This window comes from Nannobrachium achirus (genome assembly GCF_963921795.1).
Source record: "Nannobrachium achirus genome assembly, chromosome: 20".
Classification (NCBI taxonomy): domain Eukaryota; kingdom Metazoa; phylum Chordata; class Actinopteri; order Myctophiformes; family Myctophidae; genus Nannobrachium; species Nannobrachium achirus.
The window spans coordinates 34,346,961-34,363,688 of NC_137827.1; the positions used below are offsets into that span (position 1 = coordinate 34,346,961).

The 16,728-nt window shown below is 41.2% G+C and overlaps 1 protein-coding gene across 1 annotated transcript in view; it reads left to right on the top strand.

Annotated features, from left to right (window-relative positions):
• Positions 1-1,906: 1,906 nt before the first annotated feature.
• slc25a21 (solute carrier family 25 member 21) overlaps positions 1,907-16,728 on the top strand; it is a 132,687-nt gene continuing 117,865 nt past the window's right edge. The window contains exons 1-2 of the mRNA XM_080750583.1: positions 1,907-1,982; positions 2,085-2,189. Of these exons, the coding sequence (XP_080606709.1) occupies positions 2,120-2,189 (70 nt within the window). The 5' untranslated portion in view covers positions 1,907-1,982; positions 2,085-2,119. The remainder of the gene's footprint in view (positions 1,983-2,084; positions 2,190-16,728) is intronic.

Below are 16,728 nucleotides of genomic sequence, written 5' to 3' on the forward strand. Positions count from 1 at the left end.
AGTCACGCCATGGAGACTAGAGTTCAATAATGTTTAGTTTTTTGTTGCATTCCTAAGACAAAAATGTGATAACAATAAATGTACCCCCATTCGTTCCGGATGGGGACCCGTTTCGAAACGGGTCCCCATCCGGAATCAATGGGGGTAAATTTACTCGAATCAAATTTTTGTCTTAGGAATGTGACAAAAACCAAAAGATATTATTGAACTCTAGTCTCCATGGCATGAGTAATCAATAGAAAAAAAGTCATTTTGGGGGTGAACTACTCCTTTAAGGGCGAGAATCGACCCCGCCCTTTAGACTGACACAATATGTCCATATATGGGCATTCCGAGATATGGGCTTAATATTGATGACATAAGGGATCTCCAAATATGGTTATAAAAGGGACAAGGACGGAATTCATTTGCAAGTGTGACTCACGTTGCGACAACCACACTAGTTATCATGAGACTGACACAATATGTCCATATATGGGCATTCCCAGATATGTACTTAATATTGATGACATCAGAGATCTCCATATATGGGCATAAAAGGAACAAGGACAGAATTAATTTGCAAGTGTGGTTGCCGTGACGCGATTAACACTTGCGAATGAATTCTGTCTTGGCCATATATGGAGCGTGACATGAGGCGTGACTTACTGACTGACGCACATGAGCTGCAGGTTTTCATAGTAAATGCGACCTAAGGTCGCAACTATAGAGTGTTTGGTCCATAAGGACTTCCGCCCTATCCTCTGTGAGGAGAAAAAAGGTGTTTCAGTTTTCCCTGTAGGTAACAGCCTTCCTCCAATCAGGATAGAGTGGGGGCCTTCCTCCAATCACGATCGTGTGGGGGTGGCCCGGCCAGGTGAGCCTTGGTGTGCTAAGGCCCGCTTACCCTACCTTTAATTACAGAACCATTACGGGTCATAGGCGATAAATGGGCTCAGGGAGCTCTATTCTTACATAATGGCCTTACCTAATCAATGCAAACAGTCTCATCCTCACCAGACAGGTCTGACAGGATACAGCTCAAAGCTGAAAAGCAGCATGGCCAGCCTATATGGTGATCTTGTGTAAAATGTTATAACCAGAGTATAACCAGACAATTTTCATAAATCCAGATACATTTCAGAATTTGGGCCTTTGCTGCATATTAGGGATGGTAACAATTAATCTAAAATCAATTAATTGCCGTTAAGAAATGGTTTTATTAAATTAAATGATTATAATTAATCGTTTTATTTCATTTTTTTGTAGATAGAAAAATCATATAAACCTACAAAGGCTTTTGGAGAGAAATGAGACTTCATAAATAACTGCAGAGGGGATGTGTGTCTGTGTCCAGCTGAAGCTCGTTGACGTTATGGCCTATAAATCAAGGCAATTATGTTTCTGCACTCATTTTTGGTTTTGGACTAAAATTCTCATTTTGGTCCTAAAACTGTCGCTTATCAATTAATCGATCAATACATCAACTTTCAATTAATGAATTAATCGATAATTTGGACCCCTACTGCGTCTGTGTCGTATCGTCACCATATATTTTTTGTTTTGAGTAGCCAACCTAGATATATACAGTACTTTATGTTGTGTACAATTAATTATTAATAATATTATTTTTAATTATTAATTCATTTAGCCTACATTGTGATTTCGGGCAGTTTGGAAGCGCCTGATATGCTGGCCATATCGATCGAGGTTCCATTTTTTTTTTACATAACGTAGTTTGCTTGCTCTTGACAGCACGAGTTTTGTGAAGCAGCTGTTTTGGAGTAATTGACACCAGCCTCGTCGAGCAAGCGCCACAGGCTAGCAGCACAAACAGACAGCACTCGGAAAGATATCGCTGCGACTCTCTCTACAGCGTGGAGCCGGCAGCAACTGAACAACAGCAGCCCTTTATCCAATCAAAAAAAGTAGCCTAAAATAGTGACACAAGAAAGAAGACACACACTCGACCTCACTTTCACATTGATTCAAAGAAACACAGGGTGGGTTTAATTATTCCTCGAGAGACAGCGCTTTAATATGAACTACACGAGTACAAATTATTTGCAGTTCCAATGTTTTGAAGTTTTGAACGTTTGTTACAGGAAAGGACAGGAGGCAACTCATTGGAAAGTTCAACATGACAACCAAAAAGCCCAGAGGTTTACTACGGGAAGCATCTCATCAGATCATTGCCGGCGGATCCGCAGGTAGGTTTCTTTTTCTTATAATCCGTTCGTTTGTAACAAGTGTTATTGAAAAATTACGCAATGTAATTTCTGTCTGTCTTTGCTGCTAACTTAGTAGCCAACAGCAGCCTGTAGTCAGTTTCGTAATCTACCCCCACGTTGACAACAATGAAAATATGACAACAATGTTATGTCTCTGATGTAAGTTCAGAAACACGCGTTTGTGAACAATCGCGGCGGTTAATTGAACCTGAACATATAAATGATCATCCTCGCTGCTCGCTCCCTACCGGAATGTGTCTGTATTATGGAACCTTCAGAAAACATTCCCGCAACGTTTGGTTCCGCTTTCCCCTGTGCCCCTGTCCAGCGAAAGGGCAAACAAGTAGTGGTGGAAAAGTACTCAAAATTGTTTAAGTAAAAGTATCAATACTGCAATATAAAAATGATCTGTCACAAGTGAAAGTCAAGAATAAAAATACGACTGATTGTGAGCTTGATATATATATGGGGCTGAGGTGGTAACGTATGTTTTGTAATACTTATCTAAATCTACAAAGTAACTAACGTTTTCAAATAAATGCAGTGGAGTAAACATACAATATTTGGATCTGAGATGTAGTGGAGTAGAAGTAAAAGTATTGTAAATACTCAAGTAAAGTACAAATACCTCAAAATTGTACTTAAGTAAATGTACTTTACACCACTGCAAACAAGTAGGCAATTGTGAAGTCCTGTAAATTAACAGAATAATTATGGATATTATCACATTTTGTACCCCTTCTGGCGGTGGAGAGATGGAGACAGTGGTGGACATGTCAAAACAAAACTTTACAGACTGTGTTTCTGTTGGCTAATGTGTGTCTATTGTTCTCATGTGTCAGCTAATAGTTTACCATAGTTAGGGGTGGAGTTTAGAAGCCATTGTTCACACCCCTTACCTGACTGTCAGACAGTAGTGTGGAAAAACCTGACAAACTTTGAGAGCCTTTTATTCAGATTCTTGGTTAGAGGTTTACAACATAAAAAATCACACCTGTGTGAATTGAGCGGTGGAGGCTGTGTGTGTGTGTGTGCGCACGTGCGTGCGTGCGTGCGTGCATGCAAGTGTACCTGGCCTGCGCAACAGCGCCTCTCCCTTAACGGTCGACAGAGGTATTGCAGACTACATACTATTGGAGATAATCTGTGCTCTACTTATTTATTATGGTCTCACAACTGATATGACTTATTATAATAGAATAACGTCGTCCACAGAAATGTGTCGTCCAGCACCCAGTTGCCCTGAGCCAGGCTATTCCTGGAGCCCCCAAATTCACTCTGGGTCGAAGTGACCACCACAACTGCCAAGTACACAGGGTCGCTGGTATGTCACTGTGTATGTAATATCAAGATCGAGAAAGGGTGCTCTTGGGAGCACAGGTCTCCACCAGGTCAGCTATGTTATTGTGGACCAGCAATGTTCAAAAATCAGGATGGAATTTGAAAAATCAGACAGGTCCGTCTTGATCACATGACTAGAGATAATTGTGTACTGATTTGCTTGATGTTTGGACAAAATCTGTTGGAGTAAAATCTAAAATTGGCCTCCTGGTGGCACTATAACATGACAATGTGAAAAGGGTGGCATGTGTTCCTCAGGGTCGGCCTAATGGGAAATGTGTGTGCAACGTTTCACGGCAATCAGACTTCGCTTTTTATGATTTGAGGCATTTGTTCAAAACAAGCCCCTCCTGCAGACTTTAGATGTCAATCTTAGCCAATCAGGATGGATTATGAAGTTGGACAGCTCCGTGTTGATCACATGACTATAGAGATAATGTGTACAGATTTGCATGATGTTTAGATAAAATCCGTAGGAGTAATATCAAGAAATGTGTTTTGCAAAAATCAGCCTCCTACAGGACAGAGGCTTTTATGGAGTGTTCCTGCTGTCTGGCTATGGGAGAGCGTCCGCGATCGTAGGTCGCAGATTAGTATGTGAACGGTCACAGCTTGTCCGTATGCGTGTATCTATGTCTGTCTGTCACACCTGACACTGTGGTTCTATGGGTTTGTCGCTCTGACATCATGCTCTTATATCACTGTGATCAGAATGGGTTTGCCGTTCTGACATCATATAGAGCATCGCAGTTGAAGCCCCACCCCGTCCTCACTCTGGTGTCGGAAGCGTTTTCCGCATTCATTTCTTCCATAGACATTTCATAAAGTATTTATTTAAACGTTTTTAAGCCTTGGACAAAGCCACCTCGGCTGGAGAGGAATCATGTCAATATTCACATTTTTTTGAATGCAAAGATTAATTAGAAAGCTGAAAAAAAGGTCAGGGTACAAGACTGTGTACATCATTATTTTTAAAATTGCGGAAACTACACTCCCAGAATGCATTGCGAATGACACTTGTTTCCTGAAATATAGCCCTTAAATCACGCTCAGTTTAGTTATCCAGGCCAGCATATGGCCTGAAATGTAGTGATTGTCATCTCTGTGGACGCTCTTATCGTCATCCTTAACATAGTGCATCATTATTTGTAAAAGAAAGACGATCGCTCACGGAGTTCTGCTGAAGTGCAATAATCCGCCGGGAAGACAGGGGGCAGTAGCTACTTCCGCGGTAACCGCAAGATATGTGAAAGAAGAAGGAGCTAGACCAATCACAACGTCGATTTCACGGGATGTACATGTTTAGCAGTATGGGAAATGCAGTTCTTCTCTGTGCGATCTTGATTAAAACGTGTTTTTACTAAAACTAGAGTGATTGCATACATACTCGGGGGTTCTACAGGAGCATATAGAACCATTTTACAACCACCATATATGGAGTTCCCCGATGTCATCAATATTAAGCCCATATCTAACAGGACTTCATATGGGAATGCCCATATATGGAGGCCACATCAGCCACATACCACACTAACAGAATCCATATATGGCCAAGACAGCCTATACTGTATATGTGTGGCTGGTTCGACTACAGACAGGGATCTCCATGTATGGGCATAAAAGGGTATGATGTCAGATGTCATAGATGTCATAGGACTTTCACATAACAAATAACTGAGTAAGCATGTTTGGGCTCTCACAGCATCTCTCCATATGCAGTACATGGATCTCTATATATGGGTACCAGGGCAGGGGTCTCTTTATATGAGTAACTGGTCCGATATACATCACTGGTCAGGTGGCCAAGAATTGGCGTGAGGTCGCATGTCGCCCTGAGGCGTCTTACTAGTATACTGTATATCAAGTGTTGAACCTGACTGCACTGCACAGAGTCCACTCAAGTCAACTCCTGTTTGCAGAGAGGGGGAGGGTGGAGAAAACACGTGTGAGACGAGAGAGAAACATCCTCCATCCCTCAGTTGCACAATAAATGCTATTCTAAACCAGAGCTGGGCTTAAATATTTACTGAATTGTAATTAAGTGATGAAGAGTTAATTAAGTAAACATTATGACTAGTTTTCATGAGCCCACCAGATAGACTATAGCTATTTAGTAATAATTTAACACAAACATGATTTTCTGAAAAGCATGCAACTGCATACATGTGGTAAGGCCATATATGGTAGAATGGTGAGAAATAAATGAAATTAATATCTAGTGTGTAAATGTAATTATATCACTTTAACACTGTTCTCAACTAAATCTACGGTATATGCCTAGTGTCTGTCTGAAAATATGTTCATTGCAAAAAGGTATCTATCAATAAACCAGTCAATCAACCAGTCAGTTACATTACATATTAATAAACATTTGCACAAAAACAGTGTTATTGAATCTCACATTATGGAACATACCAGCGACGCTATATGAAAATATTATATCATAAAGACATTTATTTGAATTAACTTTAATTTACTTATGATTTCTTTTTCAAGCAAGACCTGGTTAGCTTAAAGACAACACACAGACACGAAAATAGGAGCGGTGCACCGCTCAAAAACAATTGATAGGGATTGCGAGAGAAGGTTTATTATAGACATTAGCATGTCTATAACTTTAGCAGATATGGTCATAACAGCCTGCCGTTTCAGAGTTTATTGAAGTCCATTCCAGGAAGAGGGAGCAGAGTACACGAAGGCCATTTCCCCAAACTCAGTGCGAGTGTTGGGTACTGAGGCATATGAATAGTCCTGTGACTTTAGCATACAGAGTGCAATGATGGGAAAGTGATCTATAACCTGTAATACATCTTAATCTAAGTGTCCAGCATGAGCATGTAGTGAGGTGGAACAGGCATTCCTACATAAAACCTCACCATAATCTAATACTAGTTAAGTATTTTTTTGCCTCAGAAGAAAAGCACAACTTGTTCCCCAAATAGAAACCCACTGCTTTTAGTTTCTTAACCAGATATTGTGGTTATAAGACAAACATTCATCAATTATCAATGTATTGAGCTACATAACCAAACCACCGTGCGGTCTGTTCTGTCCTTGGATTAATGACTCCTACTCATGACTCTGGCATTTTTTGCTCTTAGACTAGTGGGATGTACAATGGTCACTGGTATCATAATTAGAGGCCTGCTTAGGCTAACTGCTGTAACGTTTTACTGTGCGTAGATTGTATATTCCCCGTTATATCCACTGTAGATGGACTGTACATACTTATCCATTCTGCCACTGTGTAGCTGGTTAAAACACACGCACGCACGCACGCACTCTCTCTCTCTCTCTCTCTCTCTCTCTCTCTCTCTCTCTCTCTCTCTCTCTCTCTCTCTCTCTCTCTCTCTCTCTCTCTCTCGCACACACACGCACACTTGTTTATTCTGTGTTTCATGGCTACTGTGGTACTGCTATGACTGAATTTGTCTGCCTGTCTTTGTCTGTCTGTAGTCTGAATTACCTTGAAAATTTTATTTAGACTATGCAGGCAAGACAATGAGTTTTTTGTTTTGGACTTTGTTTCCTCCAGATGTAAAGCAAGCTTTATTTGCTAAAGTTGGCATTCTATTTATTTAAAAGCAATTAGCAAAATTTTCCAGAGCCTTGTATTGTACAATAAATCATAAATAATATATCATAAATAGTCTATGGGGCTTTCAAGTTAGAGAAACTGGCTTGTCTGTCTGGAAGGTTGTTGGTTTGAATCCCTAGGCCAGCTGAAAAAGAGCCATCTAGTACACGATAAGTACTATTTCCTTTGCCATTGAGCATGAAGCTATTTGGGTCCTTCCATCTGCCTGTGTAACTACTGTATGACATCACATTGACACCATCCATGCTGAAAAAAGCATGTACGCAGTGCGTTTAAAAAGAACTAGACAAAGTTATACCATAGTGTGGTAAAGTCTCAATTACGACTCAACTCATAATTGTATTGCATGTAATTATTATATATTACACATCACAGTCATGATTTTTCTTGTCTCATAATTATGAATTATTCCGTTTATAGCTTCCTTATAGCTATAGTTCTGTACAATCACACCCTGTACAATCACATCCTGGCATATTCATCTACAATACATTTACATTACTGTACATAAAACGATGTTGTCAGGGTCTAGAGATGAACGTACACATGTTAAAGTGTGAATGCCAAATGATTCATGCACTTGAAAAACTGGCCAAAAAGTACATAATTAAATGATAATCTAATAACAGAATACAAACATGATCTTCCCATTAACTTTGACAGTTAAAAAACAATGGGATTGAACATTAGTAACATCACTTGTTATGTATTTCTTTTATGACAGCACATATGTTATAAAAGCCTTTCCTTTTTAGTACTACACACAAGGCTGTAATCTTTGATGTCACAAAAAGACGAAAGCGGAGCAGTTCTACTAATGATGAGTTGGAGAATAACGTTATGACATCATGGTGTCTATTTGAGTGATTCCATTCAAACAAGCTTTGTTTTGATGTACAGTAGAATATTATATATATATATATATATATATATATATATATATATATAATGATGACCTAGAGACAGGATATCGTTTTGTACAGTACAACAATATTATTATTTATAGACCATTGCAGAAGCCTTCAGAAACACTAAACTGTCAGAGTATCATGATTTATTCAGGGTGCCGCACATATAAGTCTACGGTTATTGAAATACAGGATCTGGGTTGTAGTTACTATAAGTGAATGTGTCATATTTGAGTGGGAAAGGCAACATTGTAATTGTTTGAGACAGAATGGCTAGCAGACAACAACAAAGACATAACAAATGTGTTATTGTGGTAAGCACACTGTATCTTGGTTCATTGTTTAATGCAACACTGAAATGGACCGGGAATGATTCATTTGATACTGCTCTGAGATGAAGCCATTGACATAAACAAGCAAGTAACTTAAACAGTTTATACATTTTCATCCTCATTCAGAACTGTTCTCTTCCTGTAATTGTAATAGGAATGAGTTTTGTGTGTCTGGCAATGCTGCCTGTTTTTCTGGGTTTTGCCTGCATTGTATGTATGTATGTACTATTATGCCACTGTGCTCCCACCCGTTAGTGAAGATGAATCCTTACAGTATGTCCTTTCAAAGAAATGGATCACATCACACCAATCCACCACCATTCCCAAGGGCCTAGAGCAGTGGTTCCCCAACTTTTTTCTTTCTTTTTTTTCTTCTCTTTTTTTAGGACCAAAACTATTGAAAACAGGCGATCTACAAGCTCACAACGTGGCACGAAATGTAGATCGGCTATTTTCACTACTTCTTAAACATTTGTTTTCTAATTTATTTAATGTCTTAGATTTTTATTTTATTAATGAAATTACTTCGAAAAACCATTATATCTTTGCTTCTGGGGGAATGTTTTTAGAAAAAGTTTGGTAAAATGTAGGAAACAAAAAATTAAGGGACCCATAAAAATGTGTCTGTGACCCACAAATGGGTCCTCGACCCACTTTTTGGAAAACGGTGCCCTAGACTAGAGTACACTGTGGTCCTGTGACACAAGCACCCCTTATGTTTGTGTATACAGTAACTAGGCTATCTCCCAGCTTTCCCCCAGATAACTGCAAACCTTGAATGTTTAATGTATTTCTCCCATGACCTTATATAACAAAATGCTATCTTACCAGTAAGACGCCCTAAGGGCGAGAAGCGACCTTGCCTTAAAGGATGAGGTCGCACACATGGGTGCGTGCACATTGGCGAGTGCATATGGGTGCTTTGGCATGTATACCCTTCTGCTGAGCTGGCCGAGTCATCACTGTGATGTCAGAACAGGACAGCTATATCCATATTATGGAATCCATGACGTTAGATGTAGAGGTATTGACCAGCTCCCTATATGGAGATCTAGATGACGATCCAGCCGTCTTCATGTATGGATATCCAGGGTTTGATGAGGTCAGTGTTGTGATCTTCATATAGGCCTATGGAGATCCAGGTGAAATTAATTCTGTCTTGGCCATATGTGGAGCTTATATATTATATGGGCTTAATATATGGGCATTCCCAGATATGGGCATATTATTGATGACCATATATGGGCATGGATATCCAGGTGATGATAGTCAGCAGTCTTGACAACAATGTGATGTCAGAACATTGAGGCGTTAATGATGGACTAGTCTCTCAAGAACAGCCTAACTGAGCTCGAGTTACAACTGAGCTCCAGTCAAGTGAAAAGGATCAACCTTTACTTTGACGATGGCTAGCCAGATAGATGATGGACTGACTGAAGGACAGGATGTGCCGGTTTTCATAGTAAACTGCGATCTCCACTGCGATCTCCGGTCGCAATAAGTGAAGTGTCTCAGACTCTGTGTCAAGTCAACAATTACTAGTTGATGATACAGAATTTCACGACATTACCCTAGCTCCATGCACCAATCCACCCACTAACGCCTACTCCGCTAATGCACCGATCCTCCCACCACAACCTACCCAAGCCCCATGCACTTATCCACCCACCACCGCCTAACCAAGCCCCATGCACGATCCACCTACCACTACCTGAGGGGGCTTGTGCCTATCCTCACCCGGGATGTAACCTGGTGGCTGCACCCCATGTCAGTTACTCAACAGGCACAGATAGGCCTGTCACAATATTTTGTCATAATCGTATTATTAATCGCATTGTGAGCTTGTAGATCGGCTATTTCCACTATGTTCTTTTCAAAATATAAAGTTGTCAAATTTGTCTGTCATTTCTTTGTATATTTAGGTTATCTGTCATATCTGCCATGTGCAACTTCAAAGCCTAAAAGCCAAACAGAAATGTAATTGTCAACGACAAAAACACAATTAAATCGTTAATCGCAATTTTTTGAGTGACATGATCGTCATGTAAAAATTTCATAATCGTGACAGCCCTAGGCACAGAGCAGAACATCTTGAAAAAGGAAAAAAAAACATAAAATACTTTGCCCCTCAGTAGAATGACCTCAGTGTTTCCCCTCACCTGCACTCGGCCTCAGCCAGTCCTCTCCAGATCCAAGTTGTCTCTGGGGTGTTGTTATTGTTGTGTGTCTTTCTTGATTCAGTGTTAACAAGGATGGAGGGAGACCAGTGTTAATTTATGTGTGACCCGGTCACAGATTTTGAGGGTTCGTTGGGGGGGGGGGGGGGGGGGGGCATATTCTGGCTGTCTGGACAGGCTGCAGTTTATTTTTTACCGTTGGAGAGACCAGTGCAACCGCCTCAGCTCCACCTCCTTCTGTGAGGATTGTCGGTTAGTCACTATTTTTTCTCTTGTTTGATGAGGGTTTACAGTCACAAGACTGGTATGTTTCAGACTTTCAGTTCCACTGCAAGTCTGCAACACGCTGAGTGCCAGAGCAGAGTGTAAAATCACCTGTTGATTATGCAAGTTTGATTTGATTGTGGTCACTGTTTCTCGTGTGTGTGTGTGTGTGTGTGTGTGTGTGTGTGTGTGTGTGTGTGTGTGTGTGTGTGTGTGTGTGTGTGTGTGTGTGTGTGTGTGTGTGTGTGTGTGTGTGTGTGTGTGTGTGTGTGTGTGTGTGTGTGTGTGTGTGTGTGTGTGTGTGTGGGGTTGTCTTTAAATTTGATTTGATACAATTAGTTGTACAGTGTTTTGAAGGTGATGCTTAAAACACAAGGGAATAATGTAGTCCATTTTTGTAGCCCTTGAGTTTCATATAATTTCCATGTTTGCACCACAAGGGGGAAGCAGTGGCTTACTGTTTGTCTTTATGCTAATCAGCTGAATTGTCAGCACTGCCTCTTGCATGCTAATTAGTAGAAAGTGTCAGGATATTGTTCCTTTTTGTAATTCAAATAATAACAATATATAGAATGTATAGGCTATGTTGTGGGATATGAGAAATATATTTAATGTCAAATACTGGAAAATATCAATTCTAAACAGCGTTTATTTTATAAATAAACCAATTATTAAATTCAAAATATGTAAACAATCAGAATCAAAATATATGAATTCATGCTTAAATATCCATTAATGTTACTCCATTTGCATTGTAAATTGCTTGAATGTGTAGCTTTTCGTCATTCCTAACCAAATATCCTGTTTTTCAATTCTTTGAGTAAATTGATACCTCGGTCAGCAAATGGAGTGTGACGACAAGAGACAGACGGCGTAGAGTATGATTGGGTTCTCTGTGTCGCACTGTCAGAACTTCATTCAAATTACACTCCGACTCTCTTGATTTAATTGGTTTTAAACAGTGAGTCTAAGATTAGGCGGGATAGAACAAATAAAGCCACTTAGCCTAAATGAAGTGAAGGAAGTAAAGAGCGAGAGAAAATCAAATAAATAAAAGTCAAACAAAGCGGGGGGAACTTCGCGAAGATTATTCACTGACCGAGATGCCCGTTACAAACGACTGTTTCCTCTCCCAGCTTCGATTGGCTGCCACAATCAGAGCCGAATTAGGCCTAATATTTATTTCCAGAAACAATTGTACATGTTTTAGCGGGGCTTTGATTGAACTCCCGGCGGACATGTTGTAGACAGATGTTTAGATGACCTCATGTTTGAAGTAATGTTGATTTTGGACGGGGGGGGGGGGGGGGGGGGGGGGGGGGCTTTGCCGACGTCTCTCTAAATCAGACCCCCCCCCCCCCCCCCCCGCCTCTCCCATCCTCGCAAGCAGCCCCCACCCCCTACACACACACACGTCTCAGACACGCACGCACTCACAGACACACACGCACTCTCTCTCACTCTCTCTCTCTCAAACACACACACGTCTCTCACATAGACGTACTCACACACTCACACATACGTCTCACATACACACACACGCAGGCATGCATGTACGCACGCATGCACAGTCACACACACACACACACACACACACACACACACACACACACACGTATCTCACACACGCAGACACACACTCACACACGTACACGCCCGCCCACACACACACACAGGCACGCACACGCACACACACACACACACACACGCGCACACACACCCTGCCAGACTGTGTGTCTCAGTCTGGGAGGGCAGGCGAAGGCACATCCCTCATATTTAATGTGTGCTTTGGCTCAGAGGAGTCATTTACATTTTTGACAGACAGATGTCCGTGGGGTTTGTGGATGGCTTGGTTAAAATGAAGCATGCTAGTGCTGAAGGATGGCTACTTAACCGGACACATCTGTATTTGGTTGTCGATGCTTCTCTCTCCCCATACGTGTCTCCTTTAAAACCAGGCAAAGCATCTGCCATCCCGGCTGTCCTGACAGATTTTCAAGCAGTCAAGGAAATTGCATTGATTATTAGAAGCTCATGGGTGCATGGCACGCCACGGTAAAATCCTCATTGTCAATTTAACTCTGACATTGTACAAATGAGTTAATCTGTCCGATGTATAAATGAACATGGATTTGTTCTGTTTTGTTTTTATTTTCTTCTTCTGAGTGGTGGCATAGATTTTTTTATAGAACAGATGTAATATATTACATTGATTTGGAAAAGAGTTTGTTCTGTTCTTGTTCTGTTTGAAGAAATTGCATGCTAGAAGTGTAGCTGTCCCCTGCTCCCTCATTTAATTTGGAGCAGGCGAAAATAGATCTCAACAGCAAATGTTTGAAAAAATAAACAAAACAAAACAAAACAAGATTTATTATCTCCTTCAGCTAATTACCGTTCTCAGGAAATGTGAAGGATCACAATGTCAAAGGGAATCAGTGGACTGTGACCAGGCATGAAGTGAAAAGGTAATTTATGTAGCACAGGATGCCATACTTCCCTAAATAGATTGATACATCCAACAGGTAGACACATAGGCTACTAAAACGGCGATCATGGCAAATTAATGGATGGTTTGGGGTACTATTTGTGGCATCGCACTGGTTACGGGTTGACATATTTTAATAGGCTTTAAATTGCTCTCATGGCTGAAATTAATCTTATACTGAGGCAGGTAAGGCCCAATAAAAAAAAATGCCTATGGTGAGTACCACTTATAGAAGAGGAAAATAGATCATTGTTATAGGGACCAGTGGGCATTCGAAGACTTATTTAGCTTAAGTTTATATGCTACACATGTTTACCTCAAATCATGCTTTACTCTAACTATACTTAATTAGTCTGCAATCTCGTACTATATTTGGCCGTCTTCCTGTGCTACAAACAAACAGCATTAGGCAATGTTTAATAACAACCATACAAAGTCAAATCCTCTGGGTTAATGTATCTATTTGTACACTCACAGTTACATAAAGGTTGCATTCCGGAACTTTTAATAACTTTATAAATGTTAATTAACCAATAGGTGTTATATTTTTAAGACACAATAGGCCTACTATAACTAGCACATCTGCATGATGTTGGTTTCCCTACTTTTCCATTGAGAAATGTAGTCATGACACCAGGAAGATTCCATCCAAGAAGCAGTAGAATTTTGCTCTCCCACATTGGAGACCCGGGATCAAATCTCTGGTAGGATATGAAAATTGCAGCTCTAGCACTGACTGAAGATTGTTTCAGTGCACAGGAATACCTTAATCAGCAGATTGTGCCGAGGGTAAGGCTTTGGAGGAGATCTGGCTTTGTCAGGGACTGTGATGTATGACCCTCAGCTACGCTCGCGACGTTATCTTAATGACGTGATTTATGGAAACGCTTCACTCGCAGAGTGGGGGACTGGAGAAAGCCAAGCGTGGGAGACCCCTCTATTGTTAACCCACTGAGGGATCTTGAAACCCCTTCCATGACTGGACGCCACACAAGACCCGCCGCGCATGCGCGCTCCCGGCGCGCGCACCAACGCGCGTGTGCACTTACAGTCCCTTTGAACCCTTCGCTCAGGCGCAGCTATACACACACACAAGACATCCATCATGTATGTAAGGTCGTTGAGCAATAATAACAATAATTATACTGTTATGGTAAGAGCGGAATCAGGAGGATAATTATGATTGTTCAACATGGGAGGCTTTCCCCTGGATCATTGCCGCCTCGTTCTGAAAGGGCAATTATTAAAACCAGGGCAACGCAGGAAGTTCACTGTGACTGCTCTGCGACTGCAGCGGTAGGGGGCATACATGGTTACTGTACACATCAATAACATGAGACCTTTTAGTGTTCACACGTTTGCGTGACTACAGATCACATGTAACATAATGCCAGACCTTTTTAAACAACCCACCCCCACCTCCGCCCCACGGCAGCCACTATATTTGACCAATAACCATTCCAGTAATACTAATCTCTAATGGAAAAAGGATACTTTTAGGACCTCATGCTAAATGAGGAAGAGGACAGATGCAAAGCAAACACTGAGATCATTCACAAATTCCATGGCAATAGAAAAGTGAAGGCATACATAGTACAGCACATGGCAACAATAATATAACTGGGAAGGAAATCAGCTAAACAAGCTATGCTTAATTGAGCACTTAGGCTAAGTAGTCAAGGGGCAAAGAGAGAGTGACCTTGTAAGAAACTGAAAGTTTACAGTTGTTGGACTGGACCTTATGCGTGAGCGCGTTTTAAAATCCGCAGTGTTAATCTAACTCAGAAGAGTGTACAAAAATGGGACCAATGGGAGTCAAATCTACACTAAGGAGTGTGTGTGTGTGTGTGTGTGTGTGTGTGTGTGTGTGTGTGTGTGTGTGTGTGTGTGTGTGTGTGTGTGTGTGTGTGTGTGTGTGTGTGTGTGTGTGTGTGTGTGTGTGTGTGTGTGTGTGTGTGTGTGTGTGTGTGTGTGTGTGTGTGTGTGTGTGCGCTCACTCGCATACAGTAAGTATAACTGCATGCATGCATATCTATCCAGATTATGCAATTAGCCAAGCCAAATATGTTGTGTGTGTGTGTACGCATGTCTTCCATGGACATCTGGGTTTTGTTTTCTTGCCAGGAAAAATGGCTATATTTGTGTGTGTGTGTGTGTGTGTGTGTGTGTGTGTGTGTGTGTGTGTGTGTGTGTGTGTGTGTGTGTGTGTGTGTGTGTGTGTGTGTGTGTGTGTGTGTGTGTGTGTGTGTGAGAACTCACGCGTTGACCAGTCCAGCCCTGTGTTTATGAACCTCCTGAATTAAGTTACAATAGACATTGATAAAAAAAGAATAGCTTGTGGCTTCATTTTCCACTCTATGAATAAGAGCACTGAAGATGGTCTGCTGACCAAAAGGTAACATCCCCCCCCAATCTTGTCATGTCAGAGTTATTTTTGATTTATTTATGTATTTGTTCTCCGTCAGATGACTAAAGGTACTGGCATGTCCTCTGCCTGTCCTCTGCTGCCTTGTTCTTCATCAACATTGACATGTTAAAGTGTTGAAAAGACCCCAATAGGGGGGGTATTTAACCTCCTGCCCTCGCATATAGCCGTGCTTGCTGTTACACGGTAAAATCCCCAGTGTGAATTTAACTCTGAGAGGTGTACAAAATGAAACCAAATGGATCCTGTAAAGGGAGTATCTGCATTTGGTTCCATCTGTGTACTCTCAGAGTTACAAATGGATAAATGAACTCCGAAGTATTTTACAGTGTGGTAGTAGGTGAGTCACATGGTCCAGCAGCTGTGGTAGACATGTACTACTGTACGGTCTGCTAATGGTGATTTTTCAGGCTCACCGCTTTCTGATCCGTTGTTTAATAGTTTTCATTGCATTCCCTAGAAAATCTCCCAAAAGTCAAGGCCAAGTCAAACCTCATGTTATTTCAACCAAATTTGATACATGATTCAAGAGTTCAGATAATTACAAACCCTGCCGTGCTTCTGCTGTAAGCGCTGAAATATAAATAAACATAATAAGCACTGTCAAAAAAACAAAAACAACACAAAAAAACATCGGACTTCGAACCTAAAAACCCTGAATTACATGGCAATTTCCATATGTGTGTCCATGTCCGTGTACGCTTTGCCTGTTTGTGTGTGCGTGTGTGTGCGCAGCGCTCACTTCAACATGCATGTGTGTGCAGCATGTGTGCCGGTGCGTCTGCCTTGTGATTCTCTGGATGAGCTGCCTGGAAGCTTATAACACAGGTTTTTTTTACAGTAAGCTCTGGCCAAAAGCTGTAATTCTGTCTTCCCTTTTAGCTCTCCCTATAGCAGAGAGAGACAGACAGGCTGCCGCACCCCCTTGGGCTAACTCTATCAAGATGAACAGCATTGGGGCCAGTGCAGTAATCATAATGTGATTTGT